This window comes from Athene cunicularia (genome assembly GCF_003259725.1).
Source record: "Athene cunicularia isolate RWA chromosome 9 unlocalized genomic scaffold, athCun1 chr9_part1, whole genome shotgun sequence".
Lineage (NCBI taxonomy): Eukaryota > Metazoa > Chordata > Aves > Strigiformes > Strigidae > Athene > Athene cunicularia.
In genome coordinates, this window is record NW_020799110.1 from 5,744,079 (window position 1) to 5,764,691 (window position 20,613).

The 20,613-nt window shown below is 50.3% G+C and overlaps 1 protein-coding gene across 1 annotated transcript; it reads right to left on the reverse strand.

Moving 5' to 3' along the window:
* Positions 1-1,141: 1,141 nt before the first annotated feature.
* SLC7A14 (solute carrier family 7 member 14) lies at positions 1,142-20,025 on the reverse strand. Its single transcript, XM_026854870.1, has 7 exons — positions 19,631-20,025; positions 13,154-13,390; positions 12,237-12,454; positions 10,199-10,345; positions 9,014-9,222; positions 7,579-8,456; positions 1,142-5,135 (listed from the first exon to the last, which is right to left on the reverse strand). Exons 1-7 carry the CDS (start codon positions 19,932-19,934, stop codon positions 4,813-4,815), a joined length of 2,316 nt encoding a protein of 771 aa, XP_026710671.1. The 5' UTR covers positions 19,935-20,025; the 3' UTR covers positions 1,142-4,812.
* Between the last annotated feature and the right edge of the window lie 588 nt (positions 20,026-20,613).

The following is a 20,613-nucleotide window of genomic DNA, read 5'->3' on the forward strand; positions in this document are numbered from 1 at the left end:
AGATGGGGCCAGGGATGGGACAGGATATTAGTGCTGGCACCGCAGAGGGGAAGTGTTTGGAGGGAGCACAAAGGACATTAAACTTACCTACTTTTTAAAGGATCAAAACTGAAATACCAGCTTTTGCCCTCCCAAAGCACTCTGCTCCCCCCACTCCCCCGTGGGGTTCTCCTGGGCTGGGTTGGCCGCGGTGCTGTTGGCTCTTGAAGGCTTCTGGTGCTCGTTTGCTGTCCCAAAGCCTCAAAATAGAGTCAAATATAATTCTTCTGAATGGAAAAACTGCTCCAGGCCGTGCCTAACAGCAGCTGTGGAGTGGTGGGTGCGAGCTCTGGTGGTCACCCTGGCGTGGAGGTGGTAGTCCCCGATGCCCCGGCAGAGCCCTCCCCAGCTCCACCAGGACCAGCTACAGCTCCCTGTCACGGGGAACGTGCCTGGCAGCCTCCCAATTCCCCAAAAAAACAGGAGGGACCCCATCGGGGGACGCTGGTGGCCCTCAGCACCCCGAAGGGGAGAGGCAGCAGTGGCTCTGAGAGCAATACTTGCCTCCCTGTGGCCCCAGTGCCTGTGCGAGGGGGTTGATGGTGCCGTGACACCCATTACCCAGGGGAAAGTTGGGTGCCAGCAGCCCCATGAGCAGGCAGGAGGATGTTGGTGCTTCCTGGGGCTTCACACTGCAATAGTCAACCTGCGGTCATTGGCTTTAGGTTTTTTCTTTTTCTTTTTTTTTTTTTTATTGTGTAAACTGATAACCTTTTTTTTTTTTTTCACAACAGTTCAAGTAAATACCAAAGTCAGCCCATTGAAATAGATCTTCTACAAAGGAAATTTTGAAGCACTTAAGGCAAGATTTGTTCATCTCTAGCTTCAATTTAGCATTGAAAAAGTATCAGACCTTCAGGTACTGGTTGGCTTAACAAAATTTATGTGGGATTTCTTTTTTTTATTTTTTCAGTTTAGTCTTTCATTTCAAAGATTTACATTACTATGGAAACTGATACTAAGACACATTTGTCTCTCTCTTTACAAATCCCTTAGTTCCTGTTTGATTTTTAAATGTAAAGGCACACAATAAAGCTTTATGCATTTATTAAAATATACAGATTTTGGTAAATTTAGATTTTTTTTTCTTAGTATCTTGGTAATATATATATTATATATATAGTTGTCAACAACACAATCATTTGAAAATAAAAATCACCCCATAACACATCTGCATATTTTTTTTCTTTCTTATGACACGCTACAAGATCCCATTGTACAATGCACCAATGGGCTTTTGGAAACCACAAAAAAAAAAAAATCAGTAGAACAAACTTTTTTTAACAAATACATCAATTTCATACCAGAACTGCAGAGAATTGTTACACCAGAAAGTACCATCTGCCAAAAAAGCAAGATATACATCAGAAAGACCGAACAAAACGAAGTGAAGATCATTTACAACATCCCATGTCTTTTGGGGCGTGATTTCTCTGCCATGTGGAGGATGCCGGTGTGCTGGGCCTCGTAACTGAGTGGTCGCAACCATGAAGAGTGGATTTGTGGGGTGACTGAGATCTTATAGAGTCGTTTTGGAAGATTTGAGGTATTTATGCTCCGTCCATATCATGCGCTGGGCCCCCTGGGGTGTGTGCCCTGTGGAGGGCAGTGGTGGGACCAGGGTGGTACCGCTCTGCCTGTGTCCTCCTGATGGGTCAGGGGTGTGAGAACCTCCCTGAGGGGGAAAGGCTGGATTTTGGGGGTTTCAGGAAAACAAGCACTTGCATCCGGGACTGCTCCTGGGGCCAGCGGTGCCCAGAGGCGATGGACACACCCGAACATTTGGGCCTTTGCAGCTTTTGCTTGTGCCCGCTGAAGACCCCAATGCCTGCTACAAGGGAAAGCACGTGAGCTCCCAAACGGCGGCAGGACCCGTGTGTCCCCCGGGCACTGCTTCCCAGAGCAGGGTGGGGGGACCCTGCTGCAAACCGGCCTCCCTGGGCAACCAACATCTGCTTGGCCGCTGGCAAACCCAAGCAAGACCCAGCCTGTGGCTCGGCTGCCTTCTCTTTGCAGCCCTCTGTTAGGTGGGATGTGGTGGGCTAGGGAGGAGGGTACAGCTCCTACCCCCCGACACGGTGAGGGCTGGCGGCAGCCCATCCACACCAGACGGTGCTGTGGCATCAAATGCCGTCTCCCGGCAGTCCTGGGGACGTGGTGTGACCATCCTGCCCCAGCGCTTCCCTGGGAAGGGGAAGGAGGATGGGTGAACATGAACAAGAGCAGCCGAAGGGCTTCACTCAGTGCATGGATCCAATGGAGAGGTTCCTAAAGACACCAAAGAGTAAGGGATCAAGCCCTCGTCAAATTATACAGCATAACTAGAGCGGACATGACAACAGACACTGGTACTGGTAACTGCTCTGTAGCAAGAGATTAAGGCTGCAAAAAGAATAACAGGCTTTGATTCAACAGGGTACTTGGGCATGAGTTTGTGATTCGGCAGATGCCTAAATACCATGCGGAAGCAGGACGAAGATGACTACCTTGGATATGGTACAGTACAAGAGCTGGTAGGAAAATAGCATCAATCTTTCTCCCTGAAAATGTAAAGCCAGACCTGCGAGGTGCCATCTCTCCTGGGTACTTCTAAGGCATCAAGGATGAGAACAGCCAAGCGTGAGTGAGAGGTGACCTTTGCAAGAGGAGCTCAGCACTGCTGGAAAGGTTTCCCGAGCTGGCCTGTGAACGGTGTGCACATTGCAAACAGCTTTTCCTTGGGACACACTTGGGGTTTTTGTTTGTAGAAGCATGGTAAGGGTGGGCAGCATGAGGAGATGCCAGAGCAAAGCTTACGGATCCTTCTGCCAAATCCTCGCTCCCATCCTGAAGCTCTTGCAGAGGCCAAACTTCCCTTGGCTTGCCTGGGGCACTCTGGGTTCAGATATGCAGAACTGGATGCTCTTCTCCACTGGGAAAAGGACTGTAGTTTGTGACTGTTTGGGACAGGAGCTGCAGAGAAATTTTTGCAGCCATGGAAGAGCCTCTCCATCGAGCCCGTGAGCCCCAGGAGTGATGGGGATGGGTCCAGGCACCCTCTACACCCAGCAGCCCACTCACCCACAGAGGGTGCCAGGCAGGCTCTGCACTGCGTTTCAGGGCGCTGAGCCTCATCCAGTGAACCAAAGTGTTAATAGTTCCCAGCATCACATATTGGAAATCCTGACTCATGCCACCGTCAATGTTAAATTATACCCTGGGATGCCAGCAGCAGCCCCTGGTACTGGGGATTGGTCTGGGCAGCTCCAGGGGAGCCCTGGGGTTGGATCCATCCGCAGCCTTCGGTAGCCGGGAGGAGGATGAGTGTCACTGTCTGATGGGGTGCCTCCTTGGTTATCATTTTTTCAAAAAAGGTGTTCCTCCACTGCAGTGTTTTAAACTAAGCACGTTGGCGATGGGCTCCAGAACTGGACGAGCTGCTAATCGCTGACTCAGCAGTGCAGCTGCTGTCTGTGCTGGGGGAGACGGAGGCTGCGACCAAACCCATCACCGCTGACACTGGGGCAGGGAACCTGATGGCACTGCTGGGGGTCATGGCCATGCTCGGGCTGTACTGGAGGATTTAACTATGAGAAACATCCACCTGCTGACCACCTCTGCCACGCGAGCCACCAGCTCTGTTTGGTTTCAAAGTGAAACACGTTCACCTACAGCATGAGCAGCTTTTCAGTGTTTTTTCATACAGCATCACCAAGCCAGGATCAGAAACAGGGAAAATGGTACAAGGTGGAGATGGCAGCAGGGGTATTTCAGCAGCTCAGTCCTCTCCGCTTGCCCAGCCCTGCCAAGATGCGGCTGACCCACGGACATTGCTATTTTGCCGGGGCACGGATGCATTCCTGAAGCACTGAGGCCAGAGCGAGCACTGAAATGTGCCCACCACAGGGAGGAATTATGGCGCAGTCATTTTTGTAAGAGACAAAACGCGGTGGAAAGAGCTCCCAGCCTCTGACGAGGGATGCTCAGAGAAATGGTGTGTGGGCCTTGCTGACCATTCGTACAAGGTGGGTTGAGCCAAGAGTGGGTCACAGCCCTCGCTGTGACCAGAAATGGGACCAGGTTCCCAACTACAGATTTAGAATGTTTGGCCATGCTGGGACTTCAATGTTTGATTGAGACACAGAATAATTTTGAATTTGGGCTGCTTGGACGTGGGGTGTGGGCATGGACACAGGGGTAGTACAGCTGTGTGCGCCGGGTGCCTTTGTGCCAGAAAGGGCCAGGGAAACTCTGTGTGATGGGGCCAACATCCCTGGATCCACCTCTGAGCTAATCTCTTGAAAGGAGTTTGTCCATCTCCATTGCCTGTCCCTCTGGCTCAGCAATTACTTCTAGGTGGTTCAAAGAAAAAAACACACGTGCTAAGAAAGTGCCAGAAATGTAAGAGTGGCATCCCACTGCTGCGGCCATCAGGTGGATGTTCCCCAGGGACAAGTAGTCTTGTCTGCCCTCATGTGGCTCCTTCCACCTCTCAACGCCCTCCCAGTTTGGCACATCTCCCACTCCACCGCCTCCACCAGTGCAGCTGGTGCCAGGAGATCAGCCGGTTCCGGGGGATCAGCCAGCCTTCACCAGAGCGAGACCCGACCGGTGGAGCTGGGACGGGCCACGAGTGCGTTTGGTTCAGGGTCAACGGCAATCGCAGAGCGTGTCCCGAGGACCAGAGGTGAGCGGGGTGGTGGTGGAGGACCCGGGGAGGATGGGACAGGATGGGGGAGCCACGGGGACCCTTCCTCATCGGCTGGTCAGCGCGGCGCCCCGCTGTCCACCCTGCTACTCGGGTGAGTAGTCCAACTCGTCGTTGGCGATGAGAGCCTCCGACGGCGGTTTGTGCCTGCCTTTGCTTTTCGACCTGCTACTCGTCCGATGGCTTTCCTTTGCTTCTGCCATTTGCTGGTATGAGAAGCCCTTGTCCTCGGAGGGACCCCAGCCCGGGTAGCCCTCACCCTCAGTGGCATAGGAGAAGCTGTCGTCCATGGAGAAGGGGTCAACGTCCACATCGTAGCGCTGGTAGGTGCTCTGGTGGAGGGCCTCCTCCCGGGCACTGATCTCCAGCGTGCTGTTCCACATCCCATAGCCAAAGTAGATGAGCAGACCTGCAGCAGGCAAAAGGGAGAGGGTTGGACCCCAGCCACTTGCACTGGCCCCGTGCCCCAGGTTAAAACATCCAAAATGGCACCTGTCCCCCAAAACCCACGTCGGGGTGGGTCGGGGATGCATTCCGGCTCACCGCCAGCCTCCTCTCACTCAGTACTGGGCTGGCTTCAGCTGATATGGGTTAGGCATAAGTAAATACGCCTGTATTTTTGAAGCTAGTGTATGTTGTAGTCAATGTCTGCTCTTTGAAGCTGTTGAGTTTGTCGGGCTGCCAGATGTGACCCGAGGGCTGTATGTTTTAAACATCAGCTGGGATGGCTGCTGGCCACGTGACTGTGCCATCTGCAGCTCTGGTGGGACAGCAGTTCCCAGCAGACGTGTGGAGGCTCCCAAGTGCCAACAACTCACATCTTCACCCTGTTACCCTCCTGGCTACTCTCTTCTCTCTGGAGTTTTCTCATGCTCTCAGTCTTTCCTGCTGGTGCTCACAGCCGTGTGTGCCCTAGGGTTGACAGGATGAATGTATTTGGTATTAAAACAGACATGAAATCCTGTCATCCTCCCCTCAGGAGTTTCATTTCATCTTCTCCCCTAGCCCTACCTGATCTCACCTTCCTGCACCAATATTTTCCCCAGAAGCAAATGTATCTGGGGATGTAATTTCCAGGGGATCCTGGGATTAACCTACCCCAGACGTGTGTGTAGAGAAACTCAGACTTCTCCATATGCTGGGGACTGGCCACGGGGGACTGCTTGTGAGGTTAAATCCAGAGTCTGTGTGGCAGGCTTGCACATCTCTGCCAGCAAAACAAATGGGATGTGCCTCCCACAACAGGCAAGCAGCCATGGATGGGGCTGGTGGAGTCCGTCACACCTTAATGGAGTGGCTTAATTGACTTGTTGCCATTGCTGACAGCTGAAGAGGTATTAGAGGTACCCACAGGGGAAAGCATTTAATCACAGCAGATTAAACTGATGCTTTGGAGTCATCTTTGCTTCCAGGTAGAAGGGTTTGCCCTGGATTTGCACATTCACTTACTGCGTTTGAGGGCCAAAAGAGCCCTGAGCATGTCTTCTCCAGCCCAAAGAGTGCATGTGGCAACTACTGCCCAACAGCTCAGCTTGAGGTTAGGGGATTCTCAGAGATGGAGCTTTGCTGTGGCACCTCAGTCATGCAGGACTGACTCAGGATAACTGCAGTCCTCCCCCCGAAGCAAAAGAGGGGATGGCAAAATGGACCAAAAACATGGTAGCAGCCTCTCCCCAGAGGGTTCAAACCATGAGACTACCCTAAACTTTAACACCTGAGGGAGATCCAAGGTCTGTTTGTGTCATCTCCTGGCTCTACCAACTGAGCTCATACATCTACAAATGCCAGGAGGCATTTAAGAAAGGCACAAAGGCTGGTGAGCCCAGTGTGGTGGCCTGTGCCTGTCCCCCCACCACTCCAACGGTGATTCCTGCCTTTACAGGAGGTGGCAGCTGATTATGACCTTTGCATCAATCCTCATTCTCTTTCCTCACCACTTTCCCCCTCTCAGTCATGGACCCTGAACCCTGCTCCCAAAGGGGAGGGCTGCTGGTGGATAGTCAACCAGGGATGATCTTTTTGGGTGCTGGCACCAAGCTCACAGTCTGTTGTCTGGGGCTCCTACAAGATATATGTTTACCCATAGGGTTATTATTCCTCTGTAGAGTATCCTTGGCTTTGATACTGACTTGCTGTTTCAATTTTCTATAGTCCAGACTTAGGAGCCTTTAGGAGGAGCTATGAGAGCAACTCTTTTTCTCTTGGGTTTGTGGAGTAAGTGGGTTTCTTAGTAAGGTAAAACAAGGGAAACTATGGACATGCCAGAGTCCTGGCTATGTGACAGGGAGCCTAAGTTTGGTAAAAAATGGTCTGCAACAGAGCCTGTGAGTCTGGAGATCCCCGTGCCATGAAGTTAAGGACTTAGACCAAGAAAAGGAGTTATAGTCCACAGGTCCCTTGAGTCTGTCTCTCCCAGAGCTTTTGGGGTTGGGCAGCTCTGGGCTTTGGAAATGCAGTGCTGAAATTTTGGTGTGGGCTGCTGAAGAGCTCAAGTGGGTGAAATAGCAAGAAAGCAGGCAGATTTCTGTAGGAAACCTGCCTGCCAGGCAATTTCCAGAACCCACCTACTTTACATCAAAGGACTCATCAAAACAGTCACCTTTGCATGGAGCAGTTTACTTCCTTCAAACTGACGTTTTCTGGAGGTGTAATTTTCCATTTAGCTGTGGTTCGGGGGCTTGATTAACCGAGGTTTCTAAGAACTTCAGGTTGACAAGGGGCAAATGTAAAGGACTGGGTATGTCCCAGCTGAAGAAGGATGAGCCTAAGCACTCTAATTAGGGAAGTTATTATTAACATCCTTTCAAAAGACTGTCAGTTAAAAAATGAAAATAAATGAATCTGGGACTCACCCACAAAACACCAGACGGCAAATCGGATCCACGTGACTGTGGAGAGCTTCAGCATGAGATAGATGTTCACCAGCATAGCAAAGGCAGGGACAAAGGGGAGACAAGGTGCCATGTAGGGCAGCTTCTTGGGGTTTTCTGGCTGCTGCAAGATCACAAACACCAGCACGACAATGAGCAGGATCATCAGCACAACGAGGAGGACAGCCCACCAGCTCTGCTCGTAGATGTAGTCTGCCCCGAAAATGATGAAGGAGCAGAAGATGAACATGAGGACGAAGAGGAGGATCACGCAGGTGGTGACTGTGTGGCCAGTGGCTACCGTGGGGCGGTCCATTTTCCCTGGCAGTCCGAGGTGGATCCTCATTGTGTAGTATCGAGGGCCAATCAACTTCTTCAGCTTAATGAGGTAAATGTTCTCTGACTCATCTGCCTCTATCCCTGAGGTCATGTCGACCGTGCCGTAGTTGGGGTGATTCACATTGTAGGTGGATTTATCAGATTTACCAATTAGCATCTCATTATCCCCCAGCGATGGCAGATTTTTTGCCCCGCATGTGTTGGTCGGTGGGCCAGTGAACTCTTCTCCCTCGCTCCCTGGGGAGCAAGCTTCCTTCTCGCAGTCAGCCAGGATGCCTTCCTTCTTCTTGGTGTGCTCTTCAGAGAGGAATTTGACGAAGCCATCAATGTCACTCTCAGGCTGGTATCGGAGGAGCAGGACGCAGACAGAGACCAGGGTGTAGGCGAGCAGCGTGCCGATGGACATCATTTCTATCAGGTCCCGCAGGCTGACCAGCAAGGAGAGCAGTGCTGCGAGGAATCCGGAGACGATACAAGCCACTACGGGAGTTTCCGTGTAAGAACTGATGTGGGACAAAAATCTGGAGTGTGAAACGGTTGCAGAAGGTTAAAATTGCAGATGACAGGAGTTCCCTTTGCAATAACTCTTACTTGGCTGGAGAGGCTGGGCTCAGACATGCGATCCCTTCAGGTCTTGTAGTTTTTTGGTGCTTAGACTCCAGACACCGGGGGAATGGAAATACCGCTGAGACTGGATCTGGAGTTAGATCTAGGTCTAACCAGCTCTGAAATGGGCACTGGGACACATGCAAATAAGTGCCAATATTTTGTGCATATAAACTTCTCTCTTTTGCAAGTAACTCTTGAATTAAACGCTCATCCTCCCATAAGCTGAATCTCTAAATACCAGCATCAAATGAGAAACTTTTGCATAGATCTCTCCCGACTTCTTTCCCCCAGGCTTTGGCCTTGGTGTGTGCCCCATTCTGCCAGCACTGAGTCTGTGCATGCCTCCTGGGCCCTGCAGTGATGGCACCAGGCTCTCAGGGTGTGGGACAGTCCCCATCCCTCCCAGCACACTTCCCCTCTGGGTCCCAAGGGAGAAAAAAAAAAAAGTGTCAGCACAGGCATGACTGACCTGAAGAGCAGCCCGTCACCAGCCATGGCATAAATGACTCTTGGCATTGGGAAGAGGGAGCCCAGCAAGCTGACGGTCAGGCCGGCTACAGACCCGATGGCAACGATGAACTTGGCTGCATAGAAGCCATGAGCCACAAACATTTCCATCAGTGGGGACTCGGTGTCGATGGCATCGTAGGGCACCATCAGCGTGAGAATGATGCTCACCTGGGGAAGGCAAGAGGAACAGGACATGGGTGTCAGCTGGGAACTCGCAGGGTGTGGTAGCTGTTTCTAAAGGGTGGAAAGGCAAAAAATTTCAAGTCTGATTGGGATTATATCCCTATGTCCCCTGTGGAGGGGATATAAAATGCTAGAGGTAAGGCCTCCGAAGGCAAGAAGGTGACACCTCGAACCTTGCTGCAGTGGTGCAGGAGGCTGGTGGGACTCGGTGGGGTTAATAACACACCAGGCAGTTCCTGTGCGGGGACAGCACTGCCTGAGTCAGCACTCCCCATGGAAAAGACCCAAAACCCAAGATGGCATTGCCTGGGGCAACATTCTGATCCTATTTGAGCCAAAGAGAAATTGTCTCCCCATGCTGCAGGAGAGGCAGTGGGTGAGTCTTTTTGAAACAATCAGAATATTTTTTTCTCCTTTGTGATTCAGTTTTATCCTTTTACAGCAAAAATCTCTGAGTACAGACATGAATTTACTGGATGCAGAGCAGCTGGATACCTCTTGCATAGCCATCCCCACCCATCCTCACCCTCACTTGGACCCTCTCCCATATCTCCAGCAGAGTCATTGCTGCTTTTCCCAAAAACATGAAGAAACGTTGCTGCAATGCTATTGCTCCTTCCACTTTGCTGCACTTCTGGATGCAAAAATAGCCACGGATGGGGATGAGGCATGAGGAAAAAAACAGCTGCCACCATCTCCCTGCAGCTGGCAGAGGGATCTCGGCAAGGTGACAGGAGCCTGGGGACAAACCAGGGGACAAGCCTGGGGACACCACAGTCACACAGAAATACAGCTGATGTCTCAGTCCCCACCAAAGAAAGGGCCCTTGTCCGAGGGTCAGACTGACACCGCTGCTCACAGGGAGGGGAGCCGTGCGGATGCCCAGAAGGGACATGCTATATGTCCATATGCACATACATATATATTTATGTACATTTACATATGTATAGCCAGTACTTACGGACACATATGCTGTCAAGCACGTGACGAGCGAGGCTGTGATGGCGTAGGGGATGGAGGTGTTGGGACTCTTTGCTTCTTCTCCCGTGGTAGCAATGATGTCAAATCCGATGAAGGCATAGAAACACGTCGCAGCCCCTTTGAGCACCTGCGAGGAGGATGGAGTACCTGAGTGCCAGGAGGGAGGCTGGCACCCAACCAGGGAGAGGGAACTGAGCAAAACTGGAGGAGCCCAGTTCTGCCTTGTCTGAGCTAAAGAATGAGTGGGGGCAGGTCAGGGTGTGCACACACTGGACTGACCCTGGGAGCACCCATAATCCAGTGATCTGGTCTAGGGAAAAGATTTCAGTGTGCTGCTCGAGTCAGTGAAGGCATCTGCATCTCACTCAGGGTGCACCACAAACCTGTGCCGAATGCGCTGGCAGATCCTGGCAGTGGCAGAGGACACCATTAACCAAATTCAGGTTTGCTTTCACAACCCTCCACCCCAAATCCATTTATATTAGTAGGGATCTGGAGCATGTTTACACGTTCCATCTTAGCAAGCTGTCTCATGTGGCAGCAAGATCCGCTAGCAGAGGAAGCAGGAGAGAGCAGCAACAGTCAGATGTGTGCCGCTTTCCAAACAACCTCTGTTTTGCTTGGAAGCTGCAGACAGGTTAGGAGCACATGTTGGAGCACTTGGATGAGGAGTTATTTGTACTGTTTAGGTTTTTTTTTTAATGTGATTTTTAAAAAATATACAATATTAACAAGGACATTTATGGGAATGAAACGCTGAAGCAGGCTAAAGACAGCGTGGCTCCGAGTGAGCTAATTTGCAGTTGTGAAGCTCTCGCATACATCTAGCTAGATAGCTGGGTATCACGTCCGTCACATCTCTGTCATCTCAGCTGAGCACACAGCAAAACTCACCTTTTTCAGGGGACTACCTGTAATTACCTTTTTTAAGGATCTGCTATACTCCTGTCATGATTGTCCTGTGCTGGATTTACTTTTGCAAACAATTTGGGAGACAACCAACCAGCTGAAAATGACGGGAAGACCCTATCGGTTTTGGTGTGTTTTGGATATGTATCTTTTAAAACTATGGGGTTTTGCCGGGAGATATTTGGTGAGTTGAATTGGAGCAGAACAGCTATTTTCTATTTTCTCTGTTTATTTCCTATTGTACAGCATAAAAAGCCAAGCACAATCCAAAGGTAAACATGACCTCTCCTCTCAAATGGGCCTCAGTGCTCTTCTCACTGTTGTTCTCTGACAGAGAGGTATTGATTTACTGAAGGGAGGTGCAGGCACTCTATGGCAGCTTGGGACCCTTTCAATAATCAAGACCCTTGGTTTACTTTACTTTCTTGCTTATTTTTCTGCACAAAACCCCGATGGAGTCGAGCAATGTAAATCTGAGAAATTATCTTGGGTTTAGGCCAGCTGAGATATTTTCAGTCTCTGTTCATCCTTGGATAACAACCAGTGCAAGCAATCTAAAAAAGCCAAATATGTCCAAATTCTCAGTAAGCTTTGAGGGAACATCCATAAAATAAGTACTGGCAGGTGGCATTATGAAGTGCTCAAAACAAATGCTTGAGAACATTGTTGTTGAAAACCAGCCAACACAAGTATTTCCCCCTCCGCAGAGGCTGAGCCAGCCCCTCCCAAGTGCCCTGCCTCGGACAGCCACTGCTGTTTGCTCCATTGCCTGGCAATTAGCAGCATTTCCTGGTGTATATTTTCATGTGGAGTTTGGCTCTCCGGGAGGACATTTTGGAAAAGTTCTGGGTTTATTCTAAGAGGTGGCTGGAGATACGGGCAAAGCATCGCCTACACCCTTTGGGTTTGGTGGAGCAAGGAGATCTGGATCCAAGCTGGCAGCGGTGGAACTTGGAGGTCCCTGGCCAAAGTGCAGGTGGGTTTGGCAGGGTTGGGATTTGGAGAGCGCGATGGAGGTAGGGTACGTACACCACGAGCAAAGCTGAGCGTGTGGCAGGTGGGTGTCACCACTCAGGTGCTGCGTGTCTCTCCATGCACCCAGGACTTACCCCTGGCCATCCAAACGGCAGGAATTGCCCTTCAGACCAGTTGTCACCTTTGACATAGAAGAGACCGGCAATCATGATGAAGATCCAGACTGCCAGGTTAATGACGTTGAGCACGTTGTTCAGCCCCACTGAGTTCTTCACCCCCATGGCCACGATGATGGTGACGATGACAGCAATAACCAGAGCAAGAAGGTCAGGGTATGACTCCTCTCCTTTCCCTAGGTAAGAGAAAAGAGGTGCGTAACTCTCCATCCACAGCTGTGGAAAGCATCTCCAGAAACTCTGTGGGGGCTTTTTAAAACACTTTTCAGACCCTGAAGCTTTGCAGAACTCCTTGGTGTCATTGCAAAGGTGGTCTCCAGATGCCCTTGCCTCCACTAGCAAAAATGGTTTTATTAGGATGATAAATCTTGATGCCTCAAGACCCTGTTAGGAGTTTGGGGAGGACAGCAAACAAATGACCAGGTCCCAGTTTGCATAATAGGTATCTACCAAGCATCAATTAAAAATCAATCAAACATTAAGTTTTTATGGCACAGGTACAGGACAGCTAGCTGTTTTACCTCCTGGTAGGACCCATGGACTGTTGCTGGAACTGCTGGTCATACAGGACCATCACAGCCCTGGATCTCTACGCAGCAGCACTGCAGACACAAGCTTGTACTCTTTAACCAGGCTCTGCGTGTGCCTTAACAGGACTGTACTTACTCTGTTAAATGCCAGCTCATCCCAACGGGGCTCAAAGTATTGTGTATCCCATCCCCCCGAATCCCGCCTGTGAACCAGACGCAAAGTACCAGAAGCAGACGGATGGTAAATAATGAATGAAGCCTAATATCCATGTCTGACTTCTGATGAGCTTCCAGTTACTTTTCAGGCCCTAATTAATGCAGGTAGCTATGCACGGCACGACACACCTAGTCCGTTCAACGTCCCGACGCTGTTGATCATCCAGCGGCTGATGGTGTGGTTGGCCAGCGAGTCGAACATGCTGCTGAGGGCGCTGGCGCCCGCGGCCGTGCCGATCAGGTACTCCAGGATGAGGTTCCAGCCGATGAAGAACGCTACGAACTCCCCCACTGTCACGTAGCTGTAGGTGTAGGCAGAGCCTGTGGTCTTGGGGACCCGCACGCCAAACTCAGCATAGCAAACGCCTGTTTAGAAAAATACGAAGCAACATAAGGAAAACGTGCTTGGAAAAGGAAAAAAAGTAAAACTGCCTTTGTCCCACCTGTTTGGAGGTGACGGGAGGTGCTCAGGGCTGTGGTCAGCATCAGGAACCCAGAGACATCACAGGGGGCCATGGTAACCCTCCCTCCCCAATCGCTTGGCAGCCCATTTTCCCATTAAAATCAAGCTATGGTGGATTTTTTTTTTTTCAACACTCACAGTTCAAACTAGCCAAACTTTAACAGCCCATTGTAGGAGAGCCTTCTCTCACATGGGACCCTCCAGCATGGCCAACTGCAGCCCCCATAGACACAAAACCAAATCTGGGGCAGGGGAATTAATGCACGGGGAGCAGAACTGGGCAGCACTGGTGGTGCAGTCCTTGGAGCCTTGTTTCCCTGCAGTAGCTTTGATGGTGATAGATATCTTTTTCTTCCCCATCCAACAGTAACACCATAATATGATTTTTGCTATTTTTCCTGGGATTTTATCAAATGTTTTATCTGTGGTATCAATACTCTGACAAGCTCCCAGCGCTTTTGGCTGCAGAAACCCAGTGAGACCTGCCAGAAGACAGTGTTGGGGTTTCTCCAAAGCACTGTTGGGGCACAAGGAGGTCGAGGATGGTTAGAGCTGTTTCACGGCATCCTGGACCAGCGTTACTCAGCCTCATCCTAGAGCAAGATGCCACAGGAGGGCTCGCAGAAGGCTACACCTCTCCCTGCCCCAACTGTGCAATCTCCAAACGCCTGTCTTGGGTTATTGCTACGCAGATCCAGGCACGAGCACTGTCCTGATCATCCCTGCTCTCGTTCATACCCATGCTAGAGGAGTTTGAAGCCATCTTACATAGAGAACGTAAGTTATTTTAACACTTAAAAATGTTACATGAAGAACAGTTGCAAATCTGACTTTGAAGAAGAAAAGAAAAGCAAGAAGAAGTATTTAACTGGAACCGTTTAGGAGGAGATTTCAGTGGACTTCAATACTTTCCAAACTCCCTGGGTACTTACTATCTCAGGATACTTTTCAATAAAAACCTGACCCTGACACATTGCTGTCTTAAAACAACCATTAGCTTTTATTTAAAAGGAATGGATGGACTTAGTCATAAATTCCCCGAATATTAGTCAGAACAAGTGCTGGAAGGGTGCACTGCCTCCTGCATGTTGAACACTGATTAAGCCCCTTCTCCAAAGACCCCAGTTCGGCTTGTATGTGTTAATGGGTTAGGGTCGTTATTATCATTGTGCAAACACGCAGTAATTATTGAGTTCTTTAACAACTACTGTTCTCTATTTAGAAGATAATAATTGCTTCAAATTTGCAATCTGTTCAGTATAGAGAGAGAGAGGAATGAATAATTTATAAAAATGTTATTAGGTTGCTGCTCTTACTGTAAGTGCGGTTTTTACACGGTACAGACACAGAATTAAAGCTCTAAGCTGGAGTTGGTGATGCCTCCTTTCTTGGTATTGGTGGGTTTTTACATTCCATTCACTGTTTAACTTGCATGCACGATGCTGGCAGTGCTTTGCAATGGGACTCTTCAAAACTTGATTTCTGCAAAGCAGGCCCAACAGCTGGAGCAGCAAGACATCCCCATCATCCAGTCCTACAGACAGTCATTATTCAAAGCTGATGAAAAATACATGTGCTCGGCAAAGGTAAGAGTCACAGATAACTAACAGGCCTGAATGATTTATGAAACGGGTGCTCTGATGGGGACAAGTATCTAGTTTCTCTCTTTGATGGCCTTAAAAATCATATAATCCTTCTTGGAGGCAGCTCTACTTTTAGCCAATGACAAGATAAGGATTAAAGAGGATTGTTATTGATACAGAGTGATAATGGCCAAAGCAAAGACATTAATATGTACAAAATGTTTGAGTTTTCAATTAGTCTACTAGGATCCCAAAATAGAAGAGTAACCTTTCACTGTGCATTGAGTACAGCAACACGTTGTGGATATCTGCATTAGGTATCAGCATATACTAAGAAAATAAACTAGTTTTTATCATAGCACGCAGTATCCAGTCCAGGGGACACACAATGCAAGATCCGCTGTCCGTTCTTGACTGCCAGTGGCTGTATCAGGTGGCATTAATAATCATACCACTTTGATCTGTGGTGCTGCAGGTCCTCCATCTGAAACAGGGTTCACAGCACTTTCTACTTAAAAAGGAAGATAATATAATCATTTATTGGGGTGCAGATTTTATCTGGGTGCAGATAATATCATCGTTTATTAGGATGCAGATTTTATCTCACTAATCTCTGCTGCATCAGTAGTGTATTATTATTATTATTATTATTATTAATTATTGTAATACAACTCCATAATGAAACCGTGTTACTCAGTCACTCCTCGGCAGACGCAGCTATTCATCACCTTGTCCCCCAGTACCTGGAGAGACGCCTCTCTCCTGGTGCCCCTGTGCAGCCAGCCTGGCTCCAGGGCTGCGGGGGGAGGCTGGGCGCATCCTCCCTGCTACGACTCTTTGAATTTAGAGACAGATTTCTTCCCCGCACCTAATCAAGAATGTTTGCAAGTTTCTGCAGAAAACAAACCAACACTGGGGCTGTTGGGAAGAGCTGTCTTTTTACAGAAGACCATTTCTTTTGCTTGAATATCAGCTACGCTGTGTAATTGATGTGACAGTCATTACTGGTGTAATTATACAGTTATCGACATTATTCAGAAGGACACAAACACAGCTGACTGGTTTGGTCCATGACGTTGTCCCTTCCAAGATCCCATCTACAATCCCCCATTTTTCAGATTTAATCGACCTCTCCATTCTCCGGTTTACCTTGTTTGAGGGCAGGGGGTGAGGCAGCCAGCAGCTTTGCATACAGAAGTACACAGGTGGGGTGTTTCTGTGTTAACGCTGGTTTGGTGTCACACTGGGCATCCTGACCTGCCCGCTGGGGACTTCTGTGGTGAGTGCTACCTCAGTGGGGCAAGAGAGGGACCACGAAGTCCCCACTGACTTCAAACCCCAGTGCTGCAACTGCCACTGGGCAGCACAGCCCGTGGCACAAGGAACTGGTGCAAGCACCGCAGCTCTCTGCACCCTCTTGGCTGCTTCTGGCGTGCCAGGGCCGTGGTGGCTGTGGTCGTGGTGTGCCTGCTGATCCTCTCGCTGCTGCCTGGCATGAGGCCACACAGGGACCGTGAGACATCCCACAGGGCACTGGCATGGTGGGAGTGATGTTTGAGGTGAAACAAGCCCTGAGGAAGGGGCCCATCAGCAGCGCTGGAGGTAACACGAGTTAATTCATGCACACAATAAATCCAGAGGGACCTTCCTTTAATTTATCGAGGCTGAGATACAGCAAAATCCTATTTTCAGCAAGCCACTGAGCCTGTCTGTTGTGTTTCATGATCGGTGTGTGCAGATACATAAAAGGGAGCTCCATAAAGAAAGCTTCCTTGGGAAAAGGACTCCCGTCTCTCCAGCACCACCCCATCAGCTCATGATCGGCTGCAGGTGGAGTCCCTCATCCCGGCCTTTGTCCTGCAGCCAGGCAGCACCTGAGGCACATGCTCAGCTCTCCCCTGCTCCGCTGTGTACCCTGGATGTTGCTGAGCCTTCTCTCATGTGGGTACCAGGTAAGAGCATGGCAATGTGCTCCAGAACTGCGGGGCTTGGTGCTTGAAATCCCCATCAAGGGTTGCAGAGCAGTTCCTGTAGGAGAGTCTCTTCTTTCTTTGCAGAGCCTGATGCCAAAGCCTGTGGGGTTGTGTGGCAGAGAAAACTATCCTATGCTGGTAACCATCATGGGAGAGGACTTGGCCCTGGCCTGAGCTCACAGTGAGGGCTTTGCCCAATGTGATCAACAAGGTTGTATTGCTTTAGGGAAGGAGATCACCAAAGGGGAAGCAATGGATGGTGGAAAAGGCTGTGGAGAGGGTACTGAGGTTGGGCAAGAGGCAAGATTCCTGCCCAGAAGAGGTTTTGGTGAGAGTGGGGGAATCGCAGTGGCTGCAGCTGATGGAGGGAGCCTGCCGTGTCCCCTGCACTGGAGGCTTTGTGGAGGGAAGTTGGACAAATGCTTCTGTTTGAGATTTGAATAAAAGTCCTCCCAGTGAGAGAATGAAAGACATTGATTTAATTTATCAGGTTAATTGATTATGCTTTGTCTGTAAGTACCCTGATGGGGCACGTGTTGCTTAAACCTTGGGGAAGGCATAACTGGAATTTGTCAGGTAGATGAAATTAGAAAAAAATCCCTAATTGAAGCCCCATTAAACTGTGGAGGGATTTCCCACCAGTGGGACCTGCCCAGCAGGACTTCCCTCCCAGAGGAGCTGAATGGCTTTCTGGAAGGGGCTTTTTTAGCCAAAACCCTCTTGGCTTCATTGTGCAGGCAGTGGGATTTGACTCTGTGATCTTCAATACATCACGGGAAAATAGGTGATCTAGTGGTCCCATCTGGCCTTAAAACTGGGAGAAGCTCCTTAAAATCTGTCTGTGCATGTTTGCCTGAGCTCACTGCCCAGTTCACTGGGAGTGACCGTGACATGAGAGCTGAAATCACGTTCCTGATGAGCCCGATAGCCCGTCTGGCTCCGAAACCCTCGTTCAGCTTTACTTGCCAAAACCGTGTTGCTGTTACAAACAACAGCAGTGTCAACCACGAAGTGAGGAAGCGGCCAAGGTGACTATCAAAACACTGCATCCTTTGCAAAACACTTTCCCAGGGCTACAAAAGCAAGGGGAGATGAAAGCTGAGCGGGAAGCGGCACGGGCTCCCGTGGGTGAAGGCAGGAGGAGCTCCCTGCTGCGGGGCAGGGCTCGTGTCTGGGGTGAAAAAGCCCCTTTTGGAGGACAGTGTGTTTTTGTTAGATGAGACCCACCCAGGCTTTGTTTGCACTTGGATTGCATCATGGCCAGAAAAACCCTTGTAGAGAGCAGGCGGGCAGTGGGAAAGGATAAAGACACTGATGCTATCTACTACGTCAGTTAAAAATACAGGCAGTTTGGTTCATTTGTTGTGTTGGGATCTCAGCTGAGCATCAGATCTCATTGCATGCTCTCAGCTCTTGTTCTGGACTGAACCAGTGGTAAATGTGTCCAGGCTGGCTTGTTGGTGGGGTCTAACTGGGGAGGGGGGAGTCAGGGCTCCAGTGTGGTGGTCCCCAGCCGCCTTGCTGGGATCTTTCCTCGGCATGGCTTTGGGCAGAGCGTGACACTTGTTCCTGTGCTGGGCCAGGGTTGTCCCTCTGGGCTGCAGGGGGTTCAGACTCGCATGGACTTTGGTGGGATCTCCATGGAGCAGCACTGTGACCTCCAGGGAAAGAGCAAGATGTGTTTCTACCTCCTCCTACAAAAATCCAGAGACTTCAAAAGCTGAGCCAGGTCATTTTGCTGTGTTTGCTGTTCCTGTCTTCTATCAAAGCCCTTTGCCATTTACTCGTTTCCTTATCCAACCCATGGATAAAAGCTGGATACCAGACTGACACAGCATGCAAAGTCCTGTGAGCAGGAACATCACATCATCATGTTAGCACTGATCTGGAAAGGACAAATGCCAGCAGTACTGGCTTCATGTGGAAACCGCAGCTCGAGCCATATGCTCAGCTGGGTTCCTACGGAGGAGACGGAATTCACCAGCTTTTCACTAAAATACATAATTCCTCTCTCTGCACGTTGTTTGTTGTGTTTTTTGTTTGGATATTCAGAGAGTGATCCTGCATGAATAAGAGCCAATAAAATCAACTCTAAAAGTAGTGAGGAATTTTTTAACTGTTAGCAATGTCCACTATCAAGGAAGCTGTCCCTGATGCTACCCGAGCCACTGACACCTTTCCTGTTGAAACAGGGTTTCCCACAAGCCACGTTGTGCTCTTGCTCCAACGCTGTGGCTCAGTCTTGCTCTCTGCCTGGGACACACACTGCAAAACTCCCCATTGTTTCAAATTATATTGACCACAGGCTCCATCCTTGGGGAAGGCATCAGGAGCTCATCGGGGTGATTGTGCTTGGGCTTGCTGCTTCCCAGTAGGAGGTTTGGTTTGATATTTTGGACAGTGAGAGACAGTGCGCCCCGTGGGCTGGGTAAGCTCAGTGTGAAAGGGTTTTTTAGTCTACAGGGATGTCGCTACCTCCTCGTAGAATGTGTTGCTGAGCATGGGTCCTGCCAGGCATCCACCCATGGATGGAGCCAGAGGATGCATGAGATGGCACGTTACCCAAAAACACCCCCCCGTGACTCACCTGATAAGATGGAGGCGACGGCAGCGATGATGAAGGAAACGATGACACCGGGCCCTGCCATCTCCTTGGCTACCAGGCCGGACACGACGTACATGCCAGTTCCCACGCAGCTCCCGACGCCGAGGGAGATGAGGTCGAGGGTGGTGAGGACCTTGGCCAGCCTGGCGCCCTGGGCAGCAGCGGTGCCCGTGCCCTCCAGCATTGACTCCACGGGTTTGGTGCGCAGGATGCGGGTGCGCAGGGCATGGCCCGCCGCCCCCCACGGCACCCGCCGCGGGTCCAAGCGTGAGAAGAAGCCACTCATGGCTGGTGCTGGGCTCGGCGGAGGTGGGTCACGGATGGTTTTGGTAGCACCCGCTCAGGGCTGCAGCTGCATCTCTCTCGTGTGCTGGTGGCCCAGCTGCAAAGAGAGGAACACAGCTTTTAACTGGAATAGCAAAGAAAGAGGGATGTGCTCCACATGGAGGAACCAAAAGGGCCCCCCGAGCTGGTTTCAGGCTGAGCTCCAGTGCTGGGGGAGCCCTGGGGGCTGAGAGGACCTTTGCTATTGCCAGTGCTGCTGCTCTGGAGAAATCTCCTTTCTCCATCCCAGTTGTTTTGTACAGCAGAGATGCTCTGCTCCCCTTTATGTTTGTCTGCACAGTTTTAGCCCCAGTTATTAATATAGCCCCATAAGCAGCAGGAACCTGATACCCTCCAAATGCCTGTTACGTAGCTTAATTGCTACCAGAAGCAATGATGGCTCTGTATAACCATGAGGTGTTGGTGGCCACCATGGCACGTTGGGTCCTGGCAGGGACCAAGCCCAACTCCAAGCTTGGCAGCCCTGCAGCTGGCACCATGTGTCAGCCCACCATCGCCCTGCCAGGCCACGTGGGGACCTTCTGTGGGACATCACTGTGCTCCACCTACTCTGCAAAAAAAAAAGAGAATCTGGGATGGTAGCTTTGCTGTTATATCCAGCGTGTTGAGACGGCTGGCTC